General features: G+C 43.1%; 1 protein-coding gene across 3 annotated transcripts in view; it reads left to right on the forward strand.

Annotated features, from left to right (window-relative positions):
- The window catches only part of fer (fer (fps/fes related) tyrosine kinase), a 41,897-nt gene that overhangs the window by 8,076 nt on the left and 7,743 nt on the right, over positions 1–26,078 (forward strand). Inside the window, exons 2-17 of one of the 3 annotated variants that reach the window (XM_049019834.1) lie at positions 860–1,136; positions 3,463–3,636; positions 3,954–4,053; positions 5,049–5,069; positions 6,916–7,099; positions 9,078–9,215; positions 9,358–9,477; positions 9,644–9,766; positions 12,307–12,496; positions 16,588–16,683; positions 17,314–17,517; positions 18,394–18,516; positions 22,356–22,412; positions 22,654–22,769; positions 23,954–24,048; positions 24,475–24,598. In XM_049019834.1, coding sequence (XP_048875791.1) covers positions 927–1,136; positions 3,463–3,636; positions 3,954–4,053; positions 5,049–5,069; positions 6,916–7,099; positions 9,078–9,215; positions 9,358–9,477; positions 9,644–9,766; positions 12,307–12,496; positions 16,588–16,683; positions 17,314–17,517; positions 18,394–18,516; positions 22,356–22,412; positions 22,654–22,769; positions 23,954–24,048; positions 24,475–24,598 — 2,075 coding nt within the window. In that variant the 5' untranslated portion in view covers positions 860–926. The remainder of the gene's footprint in view (positions 1–859; positions 1,137–3,462; positions 3,637–3,953; positions 4,054–5,048; positions 5,070–6,915; positions 7,100–9,077; positions 9,216–9,357; positions 9,478–9,643; positions 9,767–12,306; positions 12,497–16,587; positions 16,684–17,313; positions 17,518–18,393; positions 18,517–22,355; positions 22,413–22,653; positions 22,770–23,953; positions 24,049–24,474; positions 24,599–26,078) is intronic. The other 2 variants (XM_049019835.1, XM_049019836.1) reach the window with 2 other exon arrangements.

Consider the following 26,078-nt stretch of genomic DNA (forward strand, 5'->3'; position numbering starts at 1 on the left):
AGTGTGAACTTTTAAACTACTTAAACTACTGAACTGTAGTTTAAAACATTTAAGGAAGCACTGCCTAATCGGAGGGGGGAATTTGCCGGTGCAGATGAGCAGAATGATGTTACATTTGTTCTTTATTCTGTGGAAAACAAAAGATAGATCTGCGGGTTTTATAAATGTTGCGGCCCAGTACTTTGAAACCTCTACATGAGCCAATAGAATCCCTTGTCCTCCATTACGGAAAGTAACTCATCCAGTGTGATCATCCTAGTAGCTGTGTCTTTAGCTTGGAGACCACTAACCTTGATTACTGAGTTTTTAAATATCGTCCAAGACTAACGAACTGGGCCAATGCCAATATCTTGTTTTTTTACGGATATCTATCTATATACGTGTTGACCATTAAATTATGCATCTCCAAGGCTAACATTAAGTTTTAGTTAGCTCATGGCTACCGTCATTAGCAAAAAGAACCACTTCTGTGCTACAAAAGAGAGGCATTTTCCATAAGCGTGGTAGCACAAATATTATCTTAACCATCAGGTAGCACACAGATCATCAGGTAGTGCTTTCTTTATAAATATTAATGAACCTTCCCCTCCCATCCTACCTTTCTGGAATTTGTGTGCTTCTGCTGCTACTCTGCGTGTCTGCTTGTAGTGTGAGACCTGCCCAACTTGGAAGTAGGAGTGTCTTTATATTTGCATTTCCTCCAATGATCAATTCTGACATTACAGATTGACACAGTTGAATCGCTACCCTAATTATCAATTCATCACAATTCATGTATGCTGCTTTGGATAAAGTGCAGTAGGGCAGTTGTTATAGAATTGATGTTAATTTTGTACGATTTTTGTCTTTCTAACCCCAGTGCAGGACATGCTGCCCTGAAGCCTCCACCTGACGACCCTGTGAAGATCGCGAGCCTTTGAGTGAAGATGGGATTCGGGCGAGACCTGCGCAGCTGCCACGACGGCCTGGTCAAGCTTCAGGACTGGGAGCTGAAGTTGCTGGAGATGGTGAAGCGCTTCATGACGCTGAGGGTGAAGAGCGACAAGGAGTACGCCTCGCTGCTGCTGAACATCAGCCAGCACGTGGAGCGGCACGACGGCGCCAGCCAGGCCGATTACATCAGCACCGTCTCCAAGGTGACCTGCAGGGGTCAATAAGCAGCCGCTGAGTCACATGGGGAGTTGGGGTCAATCACGCTCAAGAGCCATGTTCATGTGCGTGTGTGTGTATGACCATGAATATATTACATTATGGGGAGCAACTGTCCCCACAATGTGATAATCCCTATCTTATGAAAACCTGTGACTGCAATGACAAAAATGGCAAAATGGTAATGCAAATTTATGCAAGCAAATGCTAATTATGCTAGCATTGAATGCGAACGAATGAAAGCAGGAATTAGCCCATGGAAAATCATGATGTATACTGTGTGAACATTAAATAAGCGTTTCTTTGGTTTTATGTCACTGTATCTCTCCAAAACTGGCACTGCTTTTACTGCACCAGTGGAAAAGCTAAGCGAGCTGTAACCGTGCTGTGGGCGGGCTCAGATATGGTATGGCTCGGTTTCTGTATGCCGGTGGAAAAGTGCCAAGAGCTGGATTATACCTGTAGAAATGAACGGAGACCTATAGTAACCTTATCGGTGTGAGTGTGTGCATGCATGAGTCTGTGCGTGAAGTTTGTATGCTCTCCCCTTATTACTGGGGTGCTCTCAACCAGTCCAAAGATACAAAAGTAGCATCTCTCTATTGCCCATCGTGTATGTGTGCATATCCCCTGTGGGAGCCCACCCTGCCATCCACCCTAGTGGTAGCCCAGCCCTTTACTTCCTGCAATAGGCTCCAACCCCCCCGTAACCGTGAACAGAATGAGCGGTTGGAAGATAAATGGTAAGATTCAGAGTTCAGAAATACGGAGTTTACATGACCAGTGACAGATACAGCAGAGTAGGTTCTAACTCCCTCCACATCCGTCTTACTCGCATGCACATTTAGCTGTGGGACAGGCTTTATCGTCTTCTTAAATGTAATCTTAAAATAGTTGAAAACTTTGGGTGGTTTATTTCATGACCGTGGGATTTGGTTAGTGTGTTATGTGCATCGATTCTTTGGCGCTCGGTTGGCCCCTGTGAACCCCTGTGGCGTGTGAGGTGTTGGTGTAAAGTGCTGATATTATCACTGGCAAATGCTGCAGCCTTACAGTTGTGTTTTTTTGTGATACTAAATGGGCCAGTTTCTGTCAGGAATATATGTGACCCTCCAGCACAAAACCGTACGGAAGTTGCATGGCCGTATTTTTTAGATATTTTTTGAGGATTTTTTGTGCTCTTTCATTTGGTACCTTAATCCTAATTTCTAATTTTTGACCCAAGGGTACAGTTTTGTGCTGGAGGGTCACAATATCACAATGAGCTTTGTTCTTTTTGCTCTCGAGCAGAGCACACGGGTAACGGTGATGTTAAAGCACCAAAAGCGCTAGAAGCTGCCTCGTGCTCTGAGATCTACGGTTCCTTGCGCAATGACCATTGATAATCAGCGGACGAGGAATGTGTGGCTCGCGCCTTCCCACCCTCTGCGCAGTATGGGTGGCGCGTCCACCCCCCCCCCCCCCCCCCCCCCCCGGCTGTGTTAGACAGCACGTGTCTCTGAACTCGGGGGTTACCTTCCCTCATAATTGTGACCCTCCAGCACAAAACTTTACACTTGGGTCAAAAATTAGAAATTAGGATTATGGTATCAAATGGAAGAGCACAAAAAATCCTCAAAAAATATCTAAAAATATGGCCATGTGACTTCCGTACGGTTTTGTGGTGGAGGGTCACATACGTGAAGAAAACGCCTCGTGGTTTGCGGTGACCATCAGCATACTGAAATCCAGCACTGTTGGGGCTTTGGCCAACCTCATTGTTAAGGCTCTTGATCATCTTCACACCACTTTCTCTGGTGAAGGTAACAGAAGTAGAATATAAAACACACCACTCCAGACCTCCCATACTGAGACCCCGGACACTAGCTCCTTCTTGGACATTCCATGGTGTTCTCAAAGCCAGCTGGGATATGTAGTTCCTCCGGCGTGTCCTACACCAACACCCAACAGAAACCACGTTAATTCAGTAAAAAGCTACAGACTCGGCTGACAAAGCTGTGATTCTGGGTGATCGTCACGTTTCTCAGCTTTCAGTGCACGAAGCTCCTGACAGTGTTTTACCGTTCGTGTTCAGAAATTGGATCCTCCCACTGACATCCGATACCCAAACATCTGTATCATTTTGTGGAGGTAAAGCTAAGGAAATAGTAAGGATATAATATCGGGATTGATCTGAAAGAGTTTGCTGGAAGAAACATGAACCACAAAGTCCATGGACTCCTAGTGGCTTCGTTAAAGCATGTGTGGCGAGTGAAGGCAGTGACCTATAAACATCTGCAGATGGACAGATGTTTCTTCCTTAATCTGCTGCAGTCCTGGGCTCACATGGTGCAGCAGACGGAGCAGCTGAGCAGGATTATGAAGTCGCACGCCGAGGAGTTGAACTCTGGACCCCTGCACCGGCTCACGCTGATGATCAAGGACAAGCAGCAGGTGAAGAAGAGCTACCAGAGCATCCACCAGCAGATCGAGGCCGAGATGACCAAGGTACGTTCCAACGTACACAGGGCTCTGACTGAACGGCACATGTTCCCATCACAGCCCAAACACAGGCAGTTAAGCAAATGGAGTCACAATGTGTCCTACAATTGGCATCCCGTCTAGGGTTCCCCAAGCCTTGTGCCCTGTGCCACCTAGAACAGGTATATGATTATGTGAGAATATGCTAATTAGGCAGTCTACAGAGTAAGTAATTGCATAACTTCGACATCCTAAATGACAGTGTGTGTGAGGTGTACAACTGGCATTTCTGTTCCCCATAAATAAATGACTGTAACTGTTCTTGCTGCATTTTTTCTTTACAGGTTACAAAGAACGACCTGGAGAAGTTGAAAAGCATCTACAGGCAGTTAACAAAGGATGCCAACTGTGCCAAAGAGAAATACAAAGAGGCCATTCTGAAAGGTAGGAGCTGCGGATTCCCGCATGTCAGCCCCGCGAGCATTTCTGTCACCTTCCTGAGCATCTGCTCTGCTCAGAAAGCAGTTACGGCGGATCACATTAGCACAGGGGGATCATGCTGTCTCTGAGCGAGTCATGGGTGGTTTTCATTGGTTATCAGTATTGTTAAAAAGGTTTTTCTTGGCTTTATATCCAATGTATGTACAGGAAGCTTTGAACTTATGTAGAAGCAGAATTTTACGTCAAATCGTGATGTATGCAAGAAATAGCAGATGCGTGGTTTACAGAAGCACCAATGCAAAGGTGAAATGAAAATATCTTAAAGTTTTTGTTCATTTAATTGTACTCTTTAGTACGCATTACTAGTATATTTACTAATATATTTTTGACTTGTGGGGGCGGCATGGTGGTTAGCACTGTTGCCTCACACCTCTGGGACCCAGGTTTGAGTCTCCGCCTGGGTTACATGTGTGTGGAGTTTGCATGTTCTCCCCATGTCATCGTGGGGTTTCCTCCGGGTACTCCGGTTTCCCCCCACAGTCCAAAAACATGCTGAGGCTAATTGGAGTTGCTAAATTGCCCATAGGTGTGCATGTGTGAATGAATGGTGTGTGAGTGTGCCCTGCGATGGGCTGGCCCCCCCATCCTGGGTTGTTCCCTGCCTCATGCCTGCTGCTTCCGGGATAGGCTCCGGACCCCCCATTACCCAGTAGGATAAGCGGTTTGGAAAATGGATGGATGGATGGATTTTTGACTTGTGTATTTTTTGCTATATGGTGTGGTAAATCTGACCTGCGTAAAATTTGACTTATGTAAAGGTTTGTGGAACAGATTGCTTCTGTCGGTCGAGGGCTGCCTGTAGACAGCAGTTCAGATGTGTTTAGTATCTGTATCATCTTGCTGGAATAGCACTGGCTGCTAGTCAGATTGAGTTGACCTGTAGGTCAGTTTAGTGTCTCTATTATGATCACTGCTCTCTGTTACTCCAAAATAATCAGAGGAATATCTGAAAACATCAGGTAAGTTCTCCCTCTTGCCTCTGATCATCTCCTGTGGTTCTTTACAGTTTTTTCTGTTGTGTTTTCTTTTTTTGCTGAATTTGGCATGACCTTTGTGTTATGCTTCTCCTGTTGCAGGGTGTTGTCTGTCTGCCTGCCTGCCTGTCTGCCTGCCTGCCTGTCTGCCTGCCTGTCTGCCTGCCTGTCTGTCTGCCTGCCTGTCTGTGTGTCACGTCACCTGAATGTTTCTGAAGCGTTTGAAAGGGATTCATACCTGTGTGCTCAGGAAATGATCAGAAATGGTCTTTAAACTGAGTTAATTAAGCACTTTGTTTTACAAGGACTGATTATTTTAGAACATGACAGCGGCTAAACAATGATAAATGAAAGGTGGGGATTTGAAACCTAAATGATGGTTGTCATATGCAAGGATCTGCATGTTCCCAGTAGAAATAGTACATGTTTCATGCGTAGTATTTTTCATTTGGACTTGCAAAGCTAAATGCTTTATAATCATTAATGCCATGATTCAATATACCATATATAAAAAAATTTTACAATAGAATGTCGTTTGTTTGTATGTTTGCGTTGCATAATCTGCATGTTTCCGAACCTTGCTGCACCCATATCTGTGTCTGGTGGCCGTTGACCTTTCAGTTTGTCTGTGATAAGGACCTGAATCACCAGGCCAACTGTTTTCCCTAACAACGGACTGGCTGACTGAGCTGAGTGCTGACAAGTTGGCATAATATTTCATTCAGTCTGACCTAAGATTAACTAGTGACAAGGTATTACAGGCATCTCTGTGGTCAGGGAAGTGAACGTGTGACTCAGGGGAATGTGGTTTTTAGGAATGTAGTCTAGCTGTGTGACCCAAATGCTGTCATTACCAACATGAATGGGTATGAAGGTTCAGATAGTCACCTCAGCCCAGAGGAGGAGCTGAGCTCTCGGCTTTTAAGGTACACTCCTCCTTTAGGCATCAGCGTTCTGATTTATATTGCCCTTCAGAGCCTTAAGACAGAATTCAGCCCTTATTTATTGAAGCCGTCTGTTTTCATTTGATCAGTCTACCATTACCGCTAGCATTTGTCTAGAGTGGCTGCTGTATTTTTCAAAAACATGCTGTCGTCTTTGTTCCGTTTGCCCTCCCGGGACCTGTGAGAATTGGACAATATTTCTCCCTGCCAAACTCCACTGTCAGGCGCTTTTTATTGTGCGGAGAGTAATCCCCTCGGTGTTTGGATGTTTAGCTCCTGAGCACGAACAACCCGTCAGCCCTCCCGGAGGTGCAAGCACATGCCCCCCCCCCAGGAGCACAATAGGGGGTTGTTCCTCTAATTTACACACCGAGGCATGTTTTTTTTGCCGTGCCAGACGACAGTGGTTCACGCTGCAGGTCGCAGACACACTCCGTGCCAAAGTAAACCTTCAGTATGATTAGCTTTGTTTACAGAACATCCGTGCCGATGAATGAGCCAGACATTAGGAGTCAATGAATATTACATTATAGCTGATATGACATGTTAGCACAGTGCTGAAACGTAATGTGACAGTCATGTGCCAGCACAGGAAGATAAAACATGGTCCGTATTTCTCTAACGAGTTTGTTAGTGGGGCTGTAATTACCCTGACCGTCATTGGTGCAGAGAACCTGTATGACTGTAGAGAAGCAGTTACCTTGATTTCTCTAAGGAGTCTGTCTTTTGGACTATGACTGCATTGATCGTCATTTGGCCCGACCGCGGAGAGGGTCCTGACTGCGGGCCGACCGCGGAGAGGGTCCCGGCTGACAGTGTGACTGTAGAGAGACTCCTGACGGCCACCTAACCACAGAGAGGGTCCTGACAACCGTGCATCTCCGCAGGTAAGGAGCCGGAGAAGGCACGGGAGCGCTATGATAAAGCGACCATGAAGCTGCACAATCTGCACAACCAGTACGTGCTGGCAGTGAGGAGCGCGCAGCTGCAGCAGGAACAGTACCATGACAGCACACTGCCGCTACTGCTGGACTCACTGCAGAAGATGCAGGAGGAGATGATCAGCGCACTGTGAGTGGGCCGTCCTCGCTACCATCTTCCCCCGCCCTCCCTGCCGCTCGGGATTGGCCTGTCGACAGCCAGCTGGCAGCAAATGTCTTCATGTTATACATGTACATTCTTGTCAGGCTCAATACATGGACTGGTTTGTCACAGGTGGTAGTTAATTTAAGTTATGAATTGATGTCTGTCCCAAACAAGACCAGTCAGTCCGTCATTCCAGGGACTGGGCGGGTCTCAATAAATCCCGATTTTGAGTGTAGTCCATGATTTAATGGTTTTTGATTTCCTGTGAAGGATTATTCATTTCCTCTTTTTGTATTATAGCCATTCCCTGTTCTTATGGGCCACTTTGAAATCATCCCCCCTCTCTAGAAGACATTTGATCCCTAGCTGATCTGTGCTATGCAAAATCGATCTGCATAATGTATTTCACATAAAGTCACTTAATTGTGCATGTTGAGTGGGCCATAGATAATTTGTCATGTTGTACTGTATGTATCACAGCTGTTATGGTACAATCACCCCTGAGTGCAAAAGGATTTGCACAGTAATCAGTGTGTCACCTTTTTTCTATGACTCTAAAAGTGTATGGGGAAGATGGTGGTGCAGGAGGTAGTGCTATCGTTCGGCAACCGGAGGGTTGCAGGTTTGAGCCCTGGTTCCTCCTGACCCCAAAGTGTCCTTGAGCAAGACACTGAAACCCAAACTGCTCCCGGTGTGCAGGTTGGCACCTTGCATGGCAGCCTCCGCCACCAGTGTGTGAATGTGAGGCTTGAAATTTAACGCGCTTTGATTACTATTTGGAGTAGAAAAGTGCTATATAAAAGGAGTCCATTTACCCCCCCCCCCCAATTTACTCAAAATACATCCCATCCATCCATTTTCCAAACCGCTTATCCTATTGGGTCGCGGGGGGTCCGGAGCCTATCCCGGAATCAATGGGCACGAGGCAGGGAACAACCCAGGATGGGGGGCCAGCCCATCGCAGGGCACACTCACACACCATTCACTCACACATGCACACCTATGGGCAATTAAGCAACTCCAATTAGCCTCAGCATGTTTTTGGACTGTGGGGGGAAACCGGAGTACCCGGAGGAAACCCCACGACGACATGGGGAGAACATGCAAACTCCGCACACATGTGACCCAGGCAGAGACTCGAACTCGGGTCCCAGAGGTGTGAGGCGACAGTGCTAACCACTGCACCACCATGCCGCCCCTACTCAAAATACAATTTACAGTAAATAGCTGCTGACCATCAGAAGATAACTGGCTCATTAGCAGCACACGCTATTTCAGCACCTCCTGATAACTACCCTCAGTCCTTCCCTTGGGTGTCCCTGGAATGACAATGCACACGTGACTAATTATAAATCCAAAAATTAGTTGATTTGTTAAATGAGATGGTCATCTGGTGGCATGTCTGAGGCCTCCCAAGGGACTTCTGTGAAGTGTTGGTCCAACACGTTCAACAGATTGTATGAAAACAACAAACTCATTAAGATCACCATAGCATAAGTTTTTTTTAAGCCTTTTGAAAATCTAAGTTTAATTGCCAAAAAATAGCTTTTCTTCTGGACTGTATTGCTGTGAAATTCACTCAGAAGATCTGTAGGGTAAGCAGAAATCGGTTTGGCTTCATTTTATATTGTGAAGCACTGCCTACATCTGGTTGCTTGCGTATGAGTGTATGTACAGGGTTGAGAGTATTTTACGCTGTTTGCCTTGTTTATAGCACACTGTGTTCTATCCTTCATCAAACATCAAATGTTGTGCGTGCTCAGCCATGCTTACTTGCTTTGGTTACTAGCATCCCAAAATGTACCTGCTTTAACCATTTGGAGATTTCTTTCTCTTAATCCTTTCTGCAACCCACTGAAATAGAACTAATATTTGTATTTTCGACGAGGCTCTGTTGTGGTTTTTGAACTAACATTTGAATGGTCACTTTGTTTGATCGCGATGCTGTCTCTCTGCTCTCCAGGAAGGCAGTTCTGGAGGAATACAGTGAAATCACCAGCCTCTTATCTGACGAAATCGTCAAGGTGCATAAAGAGATTCACACATCCATAGAACAGATAGACCCGTCGTCAGAGTATGATAACTTCATCGAAACTCACAGGTACCACTGTGTGAGAAACACGTCTGGTGAATTAATCTTGGCCTCTAAACCCGTTACCCACAGTGTAAAGATATTTCTTTCACTTTTGCATTTTTACATTTTCGCAAGTCAAATCAAATGAGCCTTATACATTTTCCTCCAGGTCTCAAGAGCTTAAAGAGCCCAACGTCGAATTCGACGTGTCGTTATTAGAGGAGACCGAGAATCTCCATGCCAATGAGATTCAGTGGAACAATTTAACGGCAGACAGCTTACAAGCTGTGTAAGTCTGTATGATTTAATACCTTAAGGTATTGCACGATGTGTGGTAATTCACCTCCCTAGTTATTTTCCTAAGACTCTTTTCAAAAGCCTTTGAATTTCAGAAACAGCATAAGGGATATAAAAAGATCCCACTCACAGGGTAACTGAGGGTGGTCTTTCGTCAGGTTGAAGTCCACGTCTGACGAGCTGGTCCTCACACAGCAGAGCCTCCACACCAAAGAGGACCTCATGCAGGACCTGGAGAGTAAGATCGAGGAATCTGCCAAGACTTGTGAGAAGAAGTCAGAGTATGTAATTTTTTTTTCTTCTCCGTTTCTGTCAGTTTTAGGTCATGTTTTTGATAAATCTCTTTCCAGTGGTCATCCTCTGGATTAATATTTGTTTATAAACTCAGGTGCATACATGTCTCCAGAGTAATCCATCAGTAAATCCAGGATAAAAATTAATCCAGGATTTCATTTTAAATGAGGCTTAATTTTAGATGCTTGTTTGGACACTAAGTGTGAGAATCTCAGGAGGGCGGCTGTTTCTGAGATGCTGGAACCACCATGTCTGGCATTGGCCATCGTGCCACGTTTGTAATCACCTAAGGCCAATTCACACTTAACTTTTCGGAGTTCGCTTTCAGTTGCGGACGAAGGGACGTGATGTAAATATCATCATCGGTATTTGGTGGCGGACGGCTGCATTCAGTGTGCGCATAGCCCAGATTTTTATGTATATAAACCGTGGGCGTTGACTGCAGGTGTGAAAGATAATTGACTGGGCATGTCTAGTAGGTGGCATGTCTGTAAATGTTGTCCTTTCAATTTGTTCAGCTCAAAACAATAAATATCAATAGCCCTGAAAACCTCTTCTCATCAATATTTGTTCACGATTAATGATATAGTACTCTGGACCCCTAAGAGGTCAGCATGAGACTTTTTAAAAAATACATCCCTATTTAAAATATTTTTAAAAAATATTTTAAATTTAAAAAATTGCTGTCCATCGCAATAGTTTTCCGTTACAAATAATAACTGTAGCTACTCTGTCTGATTAAAGTACAAAACATAGAATTAATCAACTAATAACTATAACTTAAACGATACAGAACAGTTAAGTTGGCTTTAAGCACTAAACTCCCACAATACACACCATTTAACTTTCATATGTATGTTTTTCATATGTATTCATACGTATGTTTTTCCTATGTATTTATTAATAGTGACACTGTCAATTCACCACCAGTAACTATAAACAAGACAGTTGGGTTATTTAATGTGAATCATGTAGGTTTATTCTTGCCATCGCGTTGCAGCAAGTAGCAAGTGGGCAAGTGCAGTAGGAACGCAGAACTATTTAAAAAATATTTCCCATCTTGACCACTCTGACCACAAAGCCAACATCAATTAAGTAGTTTTACAAAAGAAAGTTAAGAAAGTTTTATTGTTTTAGAAACTTAATCCTTAATACTTGGGGTTATAAACTGCATCTCACCCTGATTTTTGCATAAGCTTCATTTAGACCTTGGAGACAACATCTGCCCTCTGCTGGTCTGGAGGAATATCATTGCACTACGCATGCGCCGACTGCAACTGTCCACATCCACAGTATGAACACAAGCTGTCATATGGACGACCGTCCTCAGGCCAGAAGTGCACAAAAGTGCACACGGAAAGCGTAAAATATGAGCTAGGCTTCAAGTTAGGCTTTTTAACTGATCCTAGCTGAGCAGTTGGTGAACCTCATGCACCTGTTTACGTATTTGGTCATAGCCGTGTGACTGGCTGATTGCTTTAATGCACAGGGGTACCTAACCTGGCTACTTATACTGTCAGGCCTCTGAGCTGCTAATACAGGCAGTAAACTTCACTTCTTTCCCACAGACACGCTGCAGACCATGTAGCCAAAAGCCGAACACAGTTTCGTTTAGGATTTTGTATTTTGGTATATTGTGTCCATTTTGTATCCAAGGTATATTCATATTTAATCATAGTAGTTTTGTTTAGTTACTAGAGTGCTGCGTCGATGGTATAAGGTCCTCGTTTTTGATAATCGTTAGAGTTTATGAGCTATTTGAGTTGGTATGAAGCCAGTGGTGCTTTCTGGAACATCTGCTCTTGCATCACACATTCTGTCTCTTCTCTGGAGATGAGGAATGACACGGAGCAAGCTTTCTGTCTCCTATATTGCATTAGTCGCTGACAGCTAAAACAGGTTTGAAGGGATGTAAGGTGTGTGAATTAAATGAAGCATGTAATGACAGTGCCAGAGGGGATGTCCGTCTCTGTCTGTGTCTCTGTCTGTGTGTTTAAGGTTAGGCTCACTCTGTGATATAAAATGTTAGTATATAAATGTGTATATCAATAGCCCTGAAAACCTGTGGGGTGGGGGGGGGGTCCCTTTCTGTAATGCCCCATTATTGTAATCAATCAGCCTATTATTAACCATCATCCAGTTTCTGACCCCATCAGTTCCCATAATCACAATGTTGTATTGACAGATATGATGACAGGAATTCTTCTGTGGACTGTGATGTGTATGCAGCTAAAGCACCTACAAAGACAGGGCGTCCTCTAGTGGGAATGTGTGCTTCCACACCATATACTGGTTAACAGGTCGCTGCCTTGGGCAGCAGTACCTATGGAGACAGGATGCCCCCTAGTGCTTGCACACCATATATTACGAGCCGGGTCACTGGCTCAGGCCTTTCTGCCGCATCACAGCCACAGGAAAGCACAGAAGGTATAGAAGTGCTCGATTCAGAGATGGTGCGGGGGGCAGTTCTCGGAATGTGGCCCCCATTTTGAGAGCTTGGCTCGCTGACCCGTCGTCTCCCCGGCAGCATGGTGCTGCTCCTGGGCCAGAAGCAGGCGCTAGAGGAGCTCCGGCAGACAGTGCAGCTGCTGCGCTGCAGTGAGGCCAAGCTGACTGCGCAGAAGGAGCTGCTGCAGCAGAAGATGCAGGAGAATGAGGGCAAGGAGCCCCCGCCCGTTGTCAACTATGAAGAAGACGCGCGCTCCGTCAACTCCATGGTGAGCTTGCTGCCCGACGCCCCCTGCTGCTCTCTGATGGGAATACACCTGCTGTCATTCGGCTTATACTTTCTGGTGCTCAGAATTCCGTCTTTCACCACTCATCATATAACTGAGAGAGATTATCCTTCGAGGATAAAAGCATTATAACTTTATGGGAACTTTTCACGGGATATTATGTTAATCATATTTGAGATTAATATTAGGGGGCGGCGCGCTTAGCGCTGCTGCCTCAGAGCAAGAATGTCCTGGGTTCGGTCCCGGGTCCTTTCTGTGTGGAGTTCACATGCTCTCTCTGTGTTCACCCCCGTGGGTTTTTGGTGGGGGCTCCAGTTTCCTCCCAAGGTCCAAAAGTGTGCATGGTAGGTTGATTGGTGAGTCTAAATTGGCCCTGTAGTTGTGTGCGCCCTGCGGTGTATTGGCAGCTGCCTAGGGTTGGTTCCCACCTGCGCCCATTGTTCCCGGGATAGGCTCCGCCCCCCCCGACCCCAGTTGGGATTAAGCGATTTCAGATAATGGATGGATGGAGATTAATATTAAAATTATAGTTTAAATGTACACATGCATTTACGTAATGCTGGTCATGTTTCTATAGGGTTGAAATACTTTGAAATAGTACAAGCTGTTGTGAAAGCAATGAAATTTCTTTGTAAATCAGAAATATATTAAATGTACTTCACTTCCTGGTCCTAGTTATTGCAATGCTAATGTCTGAGGGTTGTAGTTGCCATATTTAGTATTAGCAACAGGGGGCAGTGTGGATATACTCCTCATTTTCAGATTTTTTTTTTTTCCCCCAGTCTTACTCTTAAGCCTCTGTATTAATGTTCAGTAACTGCTGACCCAGTCGGAGCTCGTGATCTGTAGAAGCGTCGGGGCTAGTGTACCACAGTCTTCATTTTAAAAATAATTTGTTTTTTATATGTAATTGTCTTTGCAGAATCAACCGCAGGGTGTATTTTTCAAGGACTAAATCTCAGAATAACTTGAAAATTCACTGTGGAAATACTGCTGTGATAATGTTACTTAAATCCTTTAATGAATTCATCTGTTTTAGTGTTTTGCGGTTCTAGTGTTGATTCTAAATGATCATGTGACTCAAAAACCGTTTTATAATATCCATTATAATTGATTATAGTTTCTGTGCAGTTTAGGGGTCATTAGAAAATATCTTCAAATATGCTGATAAAATGCACTGTATTCTAAACATTCTAAAAACATTAATCGGAAAACATTACTACAATAAAAAATCTTTCCAGCAAGATGGTCCCCACCTTTCTTTTGGGTGAAATATGTTGTTTTGTAGCAGATTTGTGGAAAAGCATTTTAAATAATTAATATGAGATTTTTTTATGTTAGATTCCCAGACTGAGCTGCTGGGTGTTTCTATACTGGCATAGGTAGTATTAGCATGTGCCTGAAAGTGCTCTGGGCTGCTAATTAAACACTAAAATAGGTTAAATTAAATGTGGAAGGGAGTTTTAACGTTAGTTTATCTGCAGGAAAGCCCTTGAGTAGGACGTGAACTTGACAAATTATTATTAACTGAAAACTATAACATACATTTTCTTCCAAAGCTTGAGGAGTTCACCGCTGCAGCTCGGAAACGAGGGCAGTATCCTAGGTCTGGGAGGTACATCCTCTCTGTTTGCGTCCTTGTCTGGTTTGCAGCATGCTGTGGATGTTCTGAGTAAATAAGGGAAAATGTCAGGAAGGTCCACTGTTTCTCAAGACCCTGTTTAGAATTTGATCACTATTACTGCCAAGATGCAGCTAAAAGGGCCCTTTGGGGGCCTCAGCCCAGTTAGAGAAGTTAAGTCCAGTTAGAGAAAATTTCTTGAAGCAAAGGTCCGGAAGATCGTAATGTTTAACTATTTTGTGTGATATATATATTTCTGTAGCCTATTAGTTGTATCAACATTGCGTATAATCAATACCTGACTGTCAAAATTAATCAAATTAATTCAGTACAATTCAAAAACCTTTTGACTATTTATTGTCATGTAACATATAGAGCTGAGCATATATGTATGACAGCCGATATATGTTTTCTCATTTACTAATTTTAAAAGGACATTTTAAAAGTAGGGCTGCATTTCAAAATTAAAGAAAATAAATTCTGAAAATTGTGCACGTTTAAATAAAGTGTAAAACCCTAATACAGTCGTTTTTATGTCATATATATTAGTGTTCATGGATTTAAGTATTGGTTTCGGTAATCCCACACCGGTAATAAAATTCTCGTTTTAATATGCAGACATACAAACTTAACACTTCGATTGCGATTGGAGTAGGATATGGGCGGTCATATTATTTAGAAAAGATATAAAACGTGACATTTTTCTCATATTAGCTTTATTTTTGGCGGAGTAAAAACGCAAACGGAATGACAAGTCGTTTTAGGCGAAAACTGCATTTTACTTTTCATTTCAAATAAAATGCAGGGTTGCCAACTTCGGCCAGCTGAAGTTGAAATCACGTAAAAATCACCTGAAAGAGAGGAGAGTTGATTTTTGGCTCTAACCACTAATAGAATTGTAGCATTGGGGTAATTATTTTGATGTTGAAAATGCTAAAATAGAACGGTTGCACTTCCTGCTACTGATAGTGGTAGAGAAGTATGTTTTCAATGTTTGGAATTTTTTTTTCTTGATAATGGGTATAAATCTGTGGTACCATTATTGGTCTTTTACTTTGAACATATTTGAGAATATCAGATGAGACATTTAACAGCAAGCAATAGTAAATAAAAATATTGCAAATATGAATTTTTATTTTATTATTCAGAGAGAGCGGGCGGGATGGCATGGTGGTGCAGTGGTTAGCACTGTTACCTCACACCTCTGGGACCCGGGTTCGAGTCTCCGCCTGGGTCACATGTGTGCGGAGTTTGCATGTTCTCCCCATGTCATCGTGGGGTTTCCTCCGGGTACTCCGGTTTCCCCCCACAGTCCAAAAACATGCTGGGGCTAATTGAACTTGCTAAATTGCCCGTAGGTGTGTGTGTGAGAGTGAATGGTGTGTGAGTGTGCCCTGCGATGGGCTGGCCCCCCATCCTGGGTTGTTCCCTGCCTCGTGCCCATTGCTTCCGGGATAGGCTCTGGACCCCCGCAACCCAGTGGGATAAGCGGTTTGGAGAGATGGATGGATGGAGAGAGCAGGCCTGGTGGCATTATAGCCTATGCACTTTTTCTTTTGAAGGGATTTTATTTTTGCACTAATGGTACTACTGATTTTACAGTACTCAGTTTCCGAGTGAATAAACATATGTGTTTCAAATAAGAGTGAAATCTGTGTATTTATGTACTGCACAGTCAGACCTTAATACGATCCCTTAACATTGGTTTTATTTCATCTTGGTGAATATAATGATTTTCAGAAATCGAAGGGAAACTTTAAACATTATACTTATTTAATTATTATTGCACTTTTAATTTTAGTCAACTAAATCAACTGTAGTATTAGTCGACAGTAATCTTATGATATTTAGTCAACTAAAACCATCCATCCATCCATCCATTTTCCAAACTGCTTATCCTACTGGGTCGCGGGGGGTCCAGAGCCTATCCCGGAAGCAATGGACACGAGGCAGGGAACAACCCAGGATGGGGGGCCAGCCCATCGCAGGGCACACTCACACACCGATTCTTGATAGCAACAGTGTTTGTGAGCTTTCTGTGCCACATGTATGTAATGATTTTAAATAATTAGATAATTTTCATTGGCTATTTTTAAGATGTGTTTTTATGACGTTTTGTGGTATGATTTCTTTTGGATCAAATTCCCTTCGGATATAACAAAAGAGAACAATGTGGCGGCGTCACTCTGCAGTCTAGAGCTCTGTCACCCAACGGTGAATGTTGCAGTCAGCAGGCCAGTGACGCTGCGTGATGTATAGTTATGGTGACGGTTGGCCATACTGGCAGTTTTTCCTTCTCCTCTTTTGCTTTATTAATAGCTATTTTCCCCAAGGCCAGTAAGAGGAGAGGCCCGAATCGGCAACGCTGAGCTTTCAGTAACTGCAGCCTTTGACAGACTCGCTTCAGTGGTTTCGCACGCATCACCCCGCCTGCTCTGCTTCCTTCCTGCAGGACAAAGGCAAAGACCGCGTGTCAAAATTCGACACGTTGCGCCTCTCCATTGCCGGCATCATTCGCTCCCCGAAGTCGGTCCTGGGCACGTCTTCAGTAAGTGTCTTTCTGCCTGTGAAACTCACTGCTTACACTCGCTTGGCCCTGAGCATCGTGCAGCCTTCATTCCACTGTCTTTTTTACATGTATTTAATACCAGTCTAGCACTATGCCTATTGTTGCCTCACGTGGGCCATTTTTTGCATTGCATTTGTAGTAATATATCCTCCTAAAACCCTCTGAAAGTTCTCTTTATATATAATTGACCCGATAAGGTATAAAAAAGTGTTTTCATTTTGAGTAGGCTTCATGGTATCTAATTTTTCCTAACTGCATTTTGACCATATTTTCAAAAGTAATGCCTTTCCCATATTTTGAAAAGCGATTAAAATTTGCTGAGCGTGGAGGCAATTTATTTATTTTTGTCCCACTCTGTTAATTTTCTTGCCAAGGATTTCAAATACTGAGGTATAGCCCACAGTACCTTAGAATACTGTATTACCATAATACCGGATAAGCCTAATTTTGAGTTTGCTAGTGTTTTTATTAAAAATGAAAATAAAATTCAGGCAGCAGGGATGGTCGAAAGTGACAGAGCTTGCTTGTACAGTTGCCGATAGGGTCCCCGATGGAGGCAGGTTGGCAGTGAGTATCCCTGAGCCCCTTGCGTGCGGTGATATCTTCCAGTTCTTTGACGTGATACAGACGAGCGACAAGCCTCTGAGCGAGCAGGAGTGGTACCACGGCGCCATCCCCAGGGTGGAGGCGCAGGAGCTCCTGAAGCAGCAGGGCGACTTCTTGGTGCGGGAGAGCCATGGCAAGCCCGGGGAGTACGTGCTCTCCGTCTTCTCCGATGCACAGCGGCGTCACTTCATCATCCAGTTCGCCGACGTGAGCATTTTCTCGCCGACATTCCCGTCCTGCTGTCGAAGTTAGGCACTGCTCTTTTCACGGTAACCTACACCAACATTTCTCAAACCGGTCCTTGTAGACCTCCAGTCAGTCCACAGACTGTCTGGCAGGGAGCAGGGAGGGAGCAAATATGTGGACCATCTGGGGAGTCCCTGAGGACCAGATTGGGAGACACTGACCTAAACCAGTGTGATAAATCACTCAGGTGTTTGGATGGTGTATGCTGGACCTTAGTGTTGTTAAGCACACACTTATCTAGTGAAGCAATTAAAAAGCGTTAGCTCCTAAGTTAGGCCGATCTCGGTGTCTGCATATCTAGCTATCCCTAACTAATTAAGAAAATAAATTTACAAATGAGAGGCGGCCATTTGGCCCATCAAGCTCGTTTGGGGAGAACTTAACTGACAGCTCAGAATTGTTTAAATCTTATCTAGCTCTTATTTAAAGGAACCCAGGGTTTTAGCTTGTGCTACACTAGCAGGAAGATAATTCCATACTCTAACTATACGCTGTGTAAAGAAGTGCTTCCTCAAACTCAATTTAAAATGTTCTTCCGCTAATTTGCACTTATGGCCACAAGTTGAAGTATTTAAACTAATATTGAAATCCCGACCTGTTTAGAATCTTCTATCATTTATTTCCGTTGCCTATTACGATATATTGGAAAATGTGATTAGGCTCGCTAAGTGTCAAGATTAAAAAATAGATAAAATGCTGATAAAATCCAGCACTCACTCTTTCAGCAGTACTGTGTAATTCGTGAACATCTGCTGTTGGATGATATGCAGAAGCAAATGAGGTTTGTAAAATGTAAAAATAATTCTGCTGATTCCTGCATTTTCTCCTTCCCCGCAGAATCAGTACCGTTTTGAAGGCACCGGATTCCCCACAATCCCTCAGCTTATAGAACATCATTACACATCCAAGCAAGTCATCACCAAGAAATCGGGCGTGGTCCTCCTGAACCCAGTTGTCAAGGTAAAGCACCGCGATTTTCCCTGATTATGGACAATGGCCTGTGTCTGCATTTCTGCGTTATACCACTGAAGTGTGTCATTTTTCAATAATCCATAACCTTAGGGTGCGCCAATAAGATGAAATAATAAGTTTAATCTACAATTCCTGCCCTCTATAGAAAGGCATTGCTCTTTTGAAGTATTTTTTTTTCTTAAGTCACATGCACTGTGTGACGCAACCTAGAACGTTACACGTACGACTTCTCCAGATCTCAGGGAATTTCTATTTTAAAATAAATGTGTCTGAATATCATAATATGTCATAATTCCTATAATCACTGGAAAACCGTAAATTAACTGTTAATTGTAAAAGCCTGTCGGGTAAATTAGTTATTTGTTATTCCAGCAACAAATCCTCTTGCCTTAACTGAGTAAAAAATGGTGGCAGCAGTTTCTAAAGTAACGTGTTATCGCACCACATCACTGACTTGTGCAAAAATATCCTTGTTTGATATCAGGCAAATCCATCTATCCATCCAAACCACTTATCCTACTGGGTTGCGGGGGGTCCGGAGCCTATCCCGGAAGCAATGGGCACGAGGCAGGGAACAACCCAGGATGGGGGGCCAGCCCATCACAGGGCACACTCACACACCATTCACTCACACATACACACCTATGGGTAATTTAGCAAGTCCAATTAGCCTCTGCATGTTTTTGGACTGTGGGGGGAAACCGGAGTACCCGGAGGAAACCCCACGACGACATGGGGAGAACATGCAAACTCTACACACATGTAACCCAGGCGGAGACTCAAACCCGGGTCCCAGAGGTGTGAGGCAACAGTGCTAACCACTGCACCACCATGCCGCCCCCTCCCCAAATCATGATACTTTACCTAGAAATTATGTAGGGGGACAAAAAAACAAAGTCTAGTGAAATCCTTGGGAGATGCCATGCGTATTCAAAGTTCCTGTAAAGTTTCATTCTTCCAAATCTCAGAGCCGCGACATGCAGTGGGACAGAAGGTGACGTGAACCTTGTGGACTAAGATTATGCCATTTGCCCACCAGAGAATCCTGAAAAAGTGTCACGGATCGTGAACTTCACATTTTTGTAATTAATAAGATTCCAACAAATGCTACTGGCAACAAAACATCTATAGGGAAGTCATACCTGGGACCAAATTCTATTTAATCTCGACCTGTTGGCAAAGTAACGATATAGATAGAGGATTCCCAAAGTGATGCCTCACTCTGGATTCTCCTCCAAAGCACTGGCTGTCTCCTTCCAAATGCATTCCTCTGCTGTGGAGTTCAAAACACACCAGTAACTTTTATTTGTAACCCATGGGTCTGATTCTGTCTCCGTTTTTTTGATGATTTTAAAGCATGCAGTATCTCTCATTCATGAACGTGACTTTTCCCTTGAGATGGTTATCTTTTCTCCAAGCCAGAGTTTCTCTAAATTCCCTGAGCTTGTTCTCAGATGAATAGGCCTCACTGTAGGCTTTGGCCGTTGGGTTTTGTTCCACAGGCGCCTTTGATTTTCGGAAGCCGTAACGTACAGTTGTGTTCAGAATAATAGCAGTGTGTATAAAAAAGTGAATAAAGCCCAAAATCCTTATAATAGCTTTTATTTCTATACCCGTAAATTCATTGGGAACACTGTACATTCTATTCCTAATCAAAATATGAAGAAAAATGATCAAATTTGTGTTGATCCTTTAGAAAAATGTAAGAAAAAGGAATATTAGGCTGTTCAAAAAAATAGCAGTGTCTGCATTCTTCTTTATAAACTCAAACATTCACTGTGTAAACTGAAAAAAAAACGAGATTTAGCTTCCCTTTGAATCACAAAACTAATATTTAGTTGTATAACCATGGTTTCTGAGAACTGCTGCACATCTGTCTTTTATGGAGTCGACAAACTTCTGGCATCTGTGAACAGGTATTCCTGCCCAGGATGATCCACAATTCTTCAAAATTTCTTGGTTTTGCCTCAGACACAGCATAGTGTCTGAAGTTTTCTATTGGATTAAGGTCCGGGGATTGGGGTGGTCACTCCATAACGTCAATCTTGTTGGTCTGGAACCAAGATGTTGCTCTTTTACTAGTTTGTTTGGGATTGTTGTCTTGCTGAAACACCCATTTCAAGGGCATTTCCTCTTCGGCATACAGCAACCAACATGACCTCTTCAAGTATTTTAATGTACTCAAATTGATCCATGATCCCTGGTATGCGATGAATAAACCCAACACCATAGTATGAGAAACATCCCCATTTCATGATGCTTGCGCCACCATGCTTCACTGTCTTCACAGTGTACTGTGGCTTGAATTCAGTGTTTGGGGGACGTCTGACAAACTGTCTGTAGCCCCTAGACCCAAAAAGAACAATTTTGCTTTCATCAGTCCACAAAATGTTGCGCCATTTCTCCTTAGGCCAGTAAATGTGTTCTTTGGCAAATCATAACCTCTTTAGTACATGTCTGTCTTTCAGCAATGGGACATCATGAGGGCTTCTTGCCAGTAGCTTGGCTTCACATAGGCCTTTTCTAATTGTCACAGTGTTCACAGATAACTTTAGATCTTCTTTGATCTTCCCGGAGCTGATCATTGGCTGAGTCTTTGCCATCTTGGCTTTTCTCCGATCCATTCGATTGGTAGTTTTCCTTTTTCTTCCACAGCTTTCAGGTTTTGGTTGCCATTTTAAAGCATTAGAGATCATTTTAGCCGAACAGTCTATCAATATCTGTACTTCTTTATATGTTTTCCCTTCTCCAATCAACTTTTTAATCAAATTACGCTGCTCTTCTGAACAATGTCTGGTACGACCCATTTTACTGAGATTTTCTAAGAGAAATGCACTATAACCAGCATGTACAACATTTTCTGCCTTCCTTCCTTAAATAAGGGCTGTAATTGACACATGTTTTTTCACAGATTGAATTACCTTACTAATTTAACTTCACACTGCTATTAATTTGAACACGCCCCTTTCAATTAGTGGTTCAATTACACAGAACCAGCAGCATGCATGTCATGTCTATTGGTTTTCTACTACACCTACTAGCAAATTATTTGCCATGTAGAAAATGAATTTCTACCAAAACCAGTGATGGATCAGGTTAGTGATGTCGGACTGCTATTATTTTGAACACAACTGTATATCGTTACCAGCTGGAGAGAGCGGTGTACGCGGTAGCTGCATTTTGAAACATGCCTCCCCCTCTGCCGTGCCACTTCGTCCCATTTGTACACAGTCTGTTAGGAGCACAGGGCTTGGATCTCGACACACTTAGCACTCATGCTAGTTACACAGAGCACCTACTTGTCTACATTATATCCCGTCTTTCGCCAAGTCATGCTTTGGGCTCTGTTTGTCTGTCTGCACTTTGCGTAGCTTGCTGCTGTATGTGAAAGAATTTCCTCCCGTGATCAACAAAGTTAATTTTATCATATGTTGATGTACGTGTGTGAATCAGCTTGTGAGGGTAAGTTAGCTAGCTGTAATCCATGTAGCTAGCATGTCACATTCTTTAATTTTATGCAGTCCTGTGTTAGTGATGGCACATTTTTTACAAGCCATTGCTAGCAGAGTGAATGCTAACGCTGTCAGATTAGCACGATTCGCTCAGATGGCCGGCTCCAGAAATGCTGCGTTTACTGGTCTAACGAGATCGGCGTGGCAGGCACTTCTGTAGCAGCCAGTATTCATATTTAAGGTGGTTTAATAGGTTCAGTGGGGATGTCTGAAGTAGTTGATGAATGTAAAAATGTTTTTGGAACAGGCACAGTATAGAGTGAGCTCCCCAGTGAGAGTCCTGTATTCATGTTTGATTTATTTGGTCTTGTTCAGGACAAGAAGTGGATACTGAATCACGAAGATGTCATATTGGGAGAGCTTCTGGGCAAGGTATAGACCTTCATCTCAATCCTATAAAGACTGTCACTTGCACAGTGTTTTTAAAGTCCAAAATTGTTATATCAATAAAAGCATTAATTTAAGTAAATTTTAATTTAAATGCATGTGTTGATACATTGTATTGCATGTATCTGTTGATATATATATGAACAGAAGCAAACAACAACATGTAATGTTCGTCACGTACAAATTCCTCATGTATCTTATTTTTAAATCATGGCGATATTCTTAGGGGAACTTTGGAGAAGTATTCAAAGGGACGCTGAAGGACAAAACTCCCGTGGCGGTGAAGACCTGTAAGGAGGACCTGCCCCAGGAGCTGAAGATCAAGTTCCTGTCCGAAGCCAGGTGTGTGTTTGTACTTGTACAAGCATTTCTGCAACACAGCACAGTCCTCACAGCACATATGGAAGGCGAGGTCATCAAACAGGCCACTCGTCGCCAGTGTTACAGCCAAGGATTTTGTCTTCCATCCATATTTTATATCTAATTAGTTAATTATAATTGTGGTTAGGGTCACCATATTTGGTGAGACGTAAAAGACGACTTATTAATGAGTTTTCACATTCATCGACCAATCAGCACATGTATCATGAATATTAATAGGTTTTTGCATTCACTGGCCAGTCGGGTAGGCAATCAGGTTCTCTTATGAATATTAATGAGTTTTCCCTAAACACCCTGTAAAACAAAAATTTGTGTCTGGGGAAACCTGGAGTACGGTAACTTCACGTTTTACAGTTTACACACAAATGACACAATATACAACTGTACAAGTCTTATTTCAACAAAAGTTGCAAAACGCTAAGCTATAGTAACTATACAATTCACCGTTCACACCATTGGTGGGCACGAGCCTTGAGAATGCTGCATGATGATACTGAGTGGTTTCGGTGTATTGAAAATTGCTGCACAAGCACCGAAAAAGAGGATGTGTCTGGGAACAGCCAGATGCATGCTAACCCTAGTGGCAGTGGCCCAAAGCCATGAAAGCCATTACCAGTCCATCAAAGGCCAAAAGAAAGCCACAGAACATCTCATCAGGTAGTGGGCGAATTATTTTACCACCTCTTGCTCTCCATGAGACACACAGATAGTTTTTAAGAGTGAAGTTTGGGGGTCACAGCAAAGCCATCATCCAGTGCTGCTGGAACAATCCGGGGGTCAAGATTGTTGCCTGGGCCAAATGGTGACATCAGTCTGCCGACACTGGGATTCAAACGGGCCGCCATCAAGTCAGAGTCCTGACCTGCTGAGCTGCACACCTTTTGTACATAAGTGTAGATTTGTCATTTCTGGCCCGCCTCCCCCACCCCACACACACAATGTTTCAAAACTTAAATAGCCTGTAAAGTCAGAAGATTATAGCTAGCTAGATGGTTAGCAGAACACAAATGCATGTTTTGAGTAGCAGCACGCACCACCATTGTCTGTAGTTTTTGCCACAACGTTGTTTGTAATAGCTCAGCACTGTTTATTATTCTTAATTGTTTTACATATATATATAATTTTATTTTATTTTTTTTAAACAGGATCCTTAAGCAGTATGATCATCCAAACATCGTGAAGCTGATCGGCGTCTGCACGCAGCGGCAGCCAATTTACATCGTCATGGAGCTCGTTCCAGGTACCTCCAGTGCGCTGTAACTCTCCCCCAAATGAAAAGTGCTAATTCCTCGGCAGGTAAGTGATTAGTGGCAGGGGATGTAATCCGGAGGTGAAGCAGGCAAGGCACAGCGTCGGCATGGAGAGGATGGTGCTATATAGCTTATGAAACACAAATGTTATTGAAAGAGTATTTGGATGGTTTAATTAGTACAGCCCGTTAGCATAATGAGTTTTCTCTTGCAAGCCTGTCTGCCTGTCAAAATATGATTGCGGTTGGTACGCATGTGGTACAGACTAAATGTATTAAACTTATTCGTGCAGGAGGTTTAAAAAGTTGTCAGATTAGTATATGGTCTTCTACAATATAAAACATACGTATTTCTGCTTGAATCTAAATAAATGTTACGTGTATGTATAGTGACTAAATTCCACATTCTCTCATTAGGGGGCGACTTCCTGTCATTTTTACGTAAGAAGAAGGAAGACTTGAAAACGAAACAGCTGGTGAAGTTCGCTTTAGACGCCGCTGCGGGGATGGCATACCTGGAACTGAAGAACTGCATCCATAGGTATCGTGAGTCGTCACAGAGAACTTAGCAATGTTTTCTTATAGAAAATACAGCAACCCTATTCTGCTGTTTTCATAACATGCGAAGATACTGTACATCGCTGTGCCACTGGCATTATTAGCACCACTCAGTAACCAACTGAGCTAACCGGTTGTGGAGAAAAGTATCCAAGCCAAGCTTGCCTTTTATAACAATTCTGATAATTTGCGCTTGTAGCTTCCAGCATAGGCTCCAGGCCCCCTGAACCAGCACAGAACAAGTAGATACAGAAAATGCAGGGACTGACTGACTTTCTGACTTGCTGTGTTGGTATTCAGCTCAAGAGTATGGCTTGAACATTTGAGGGGAAAATAGATGCGTAGGATAATAATGGATGGCAAGAATGACAAGCCAGTGTGAAAACAGGATATTTATTTATGCTGCAGAAAATCTGCATCGAAGAGTCCTAGGGTCACTGTAAACTCTCGGTTTTTTGCCTAAATCAATGTCTGATTTTGAAGGTTTTAGCATTTGAGACATTTTTAGGCGTCTCTCTTCGTAAAACTACAGAAATGGTCATTTCTTTAGTCTGAAGCATATAAGTGTTCCCTGGCACGTTGATAGTTTGATGGGGGCTTTCTGGTGACTCATCTGTGCTCGGCGTAGAAGCAACAGCTTGACACATTTTAACCTAAAAGGCTTTTCGGGTTTTAGGGGCATCAGGATCGACTTGGAATGTTCTGGTAACCTTCAGGAACATTTAATCGAATGTCAGCGTGACGGATTTCATCCCGTAAGGATATTGAATGTTTTAATGTTGTAATGCTTGTTTCTGAGCCAGAATTTGGTCTTGAGGTATTTGGGTAAAAGCCAACAGTGAAGCACGGGCAGGGTGTGACCTTGAGATCTTGGTGGTGGTGCCTCTTAAAAAGAAGTCTGCCTTCTGGGATATTCTAAGCAGTGCTTATTTTATAATAGGGAGCTGTGTAGGCATTTAATAGATGTGATGCATCTTTTTCAGCGACTGTTATACAATCGGATACACACAAGGCCTTGTTTTCTGTCGTGTCTGTGTAAGTTCTGTAGACTGGAATTGGGAATATTTGAGTGCAGCTATAAGATGTTAACCTTTTTGATATTTGGGTTTTGGCCAAATGGTTCATTTGTCATCCATCACCTGTCACTCTTGTGGGGAGGAGACCTTCATACATACACAAACATACACAGAGTTCATGGTTATAATTAAAGTACCTCAATATGAGCACTGTTCCATTAAGCCTTAAAGCGGTAGCTTGTTGTGCGATTTTTGCCTTCATCAGCACATCTCTGCCACTCGCTCATGTATGAGGCGCATCTGGTTTACTGTTTTACACATCTATTACCTTTATCTCTCAGAAAATAATCTTTCTACAAAGCACTGTGGTGTTATCCCGTTGCTCTGGACAAATCCTCTGAGCGGTTTGGTAATATTATTGTGGGCTGCTGTGCCTATGATTGGACG

The sequence above is a fragment of the Brienomyrus brachyistius genome, chromosome 7 (genome assembly GCF_023856365.1).
Source record: "Brienomyrus brachyistius isolate T26 chromosome 7, BBRACH_0.4, whole genome shotgun sequence".
NCBI classification, from domain to species: domain Eukaryota; kingdom Metazoa; phylum Chordata; class Actinopteri; order Osteoglossiformes; family Mormyridae; genus Brienomyrus; species Brienomyrus brachyistius.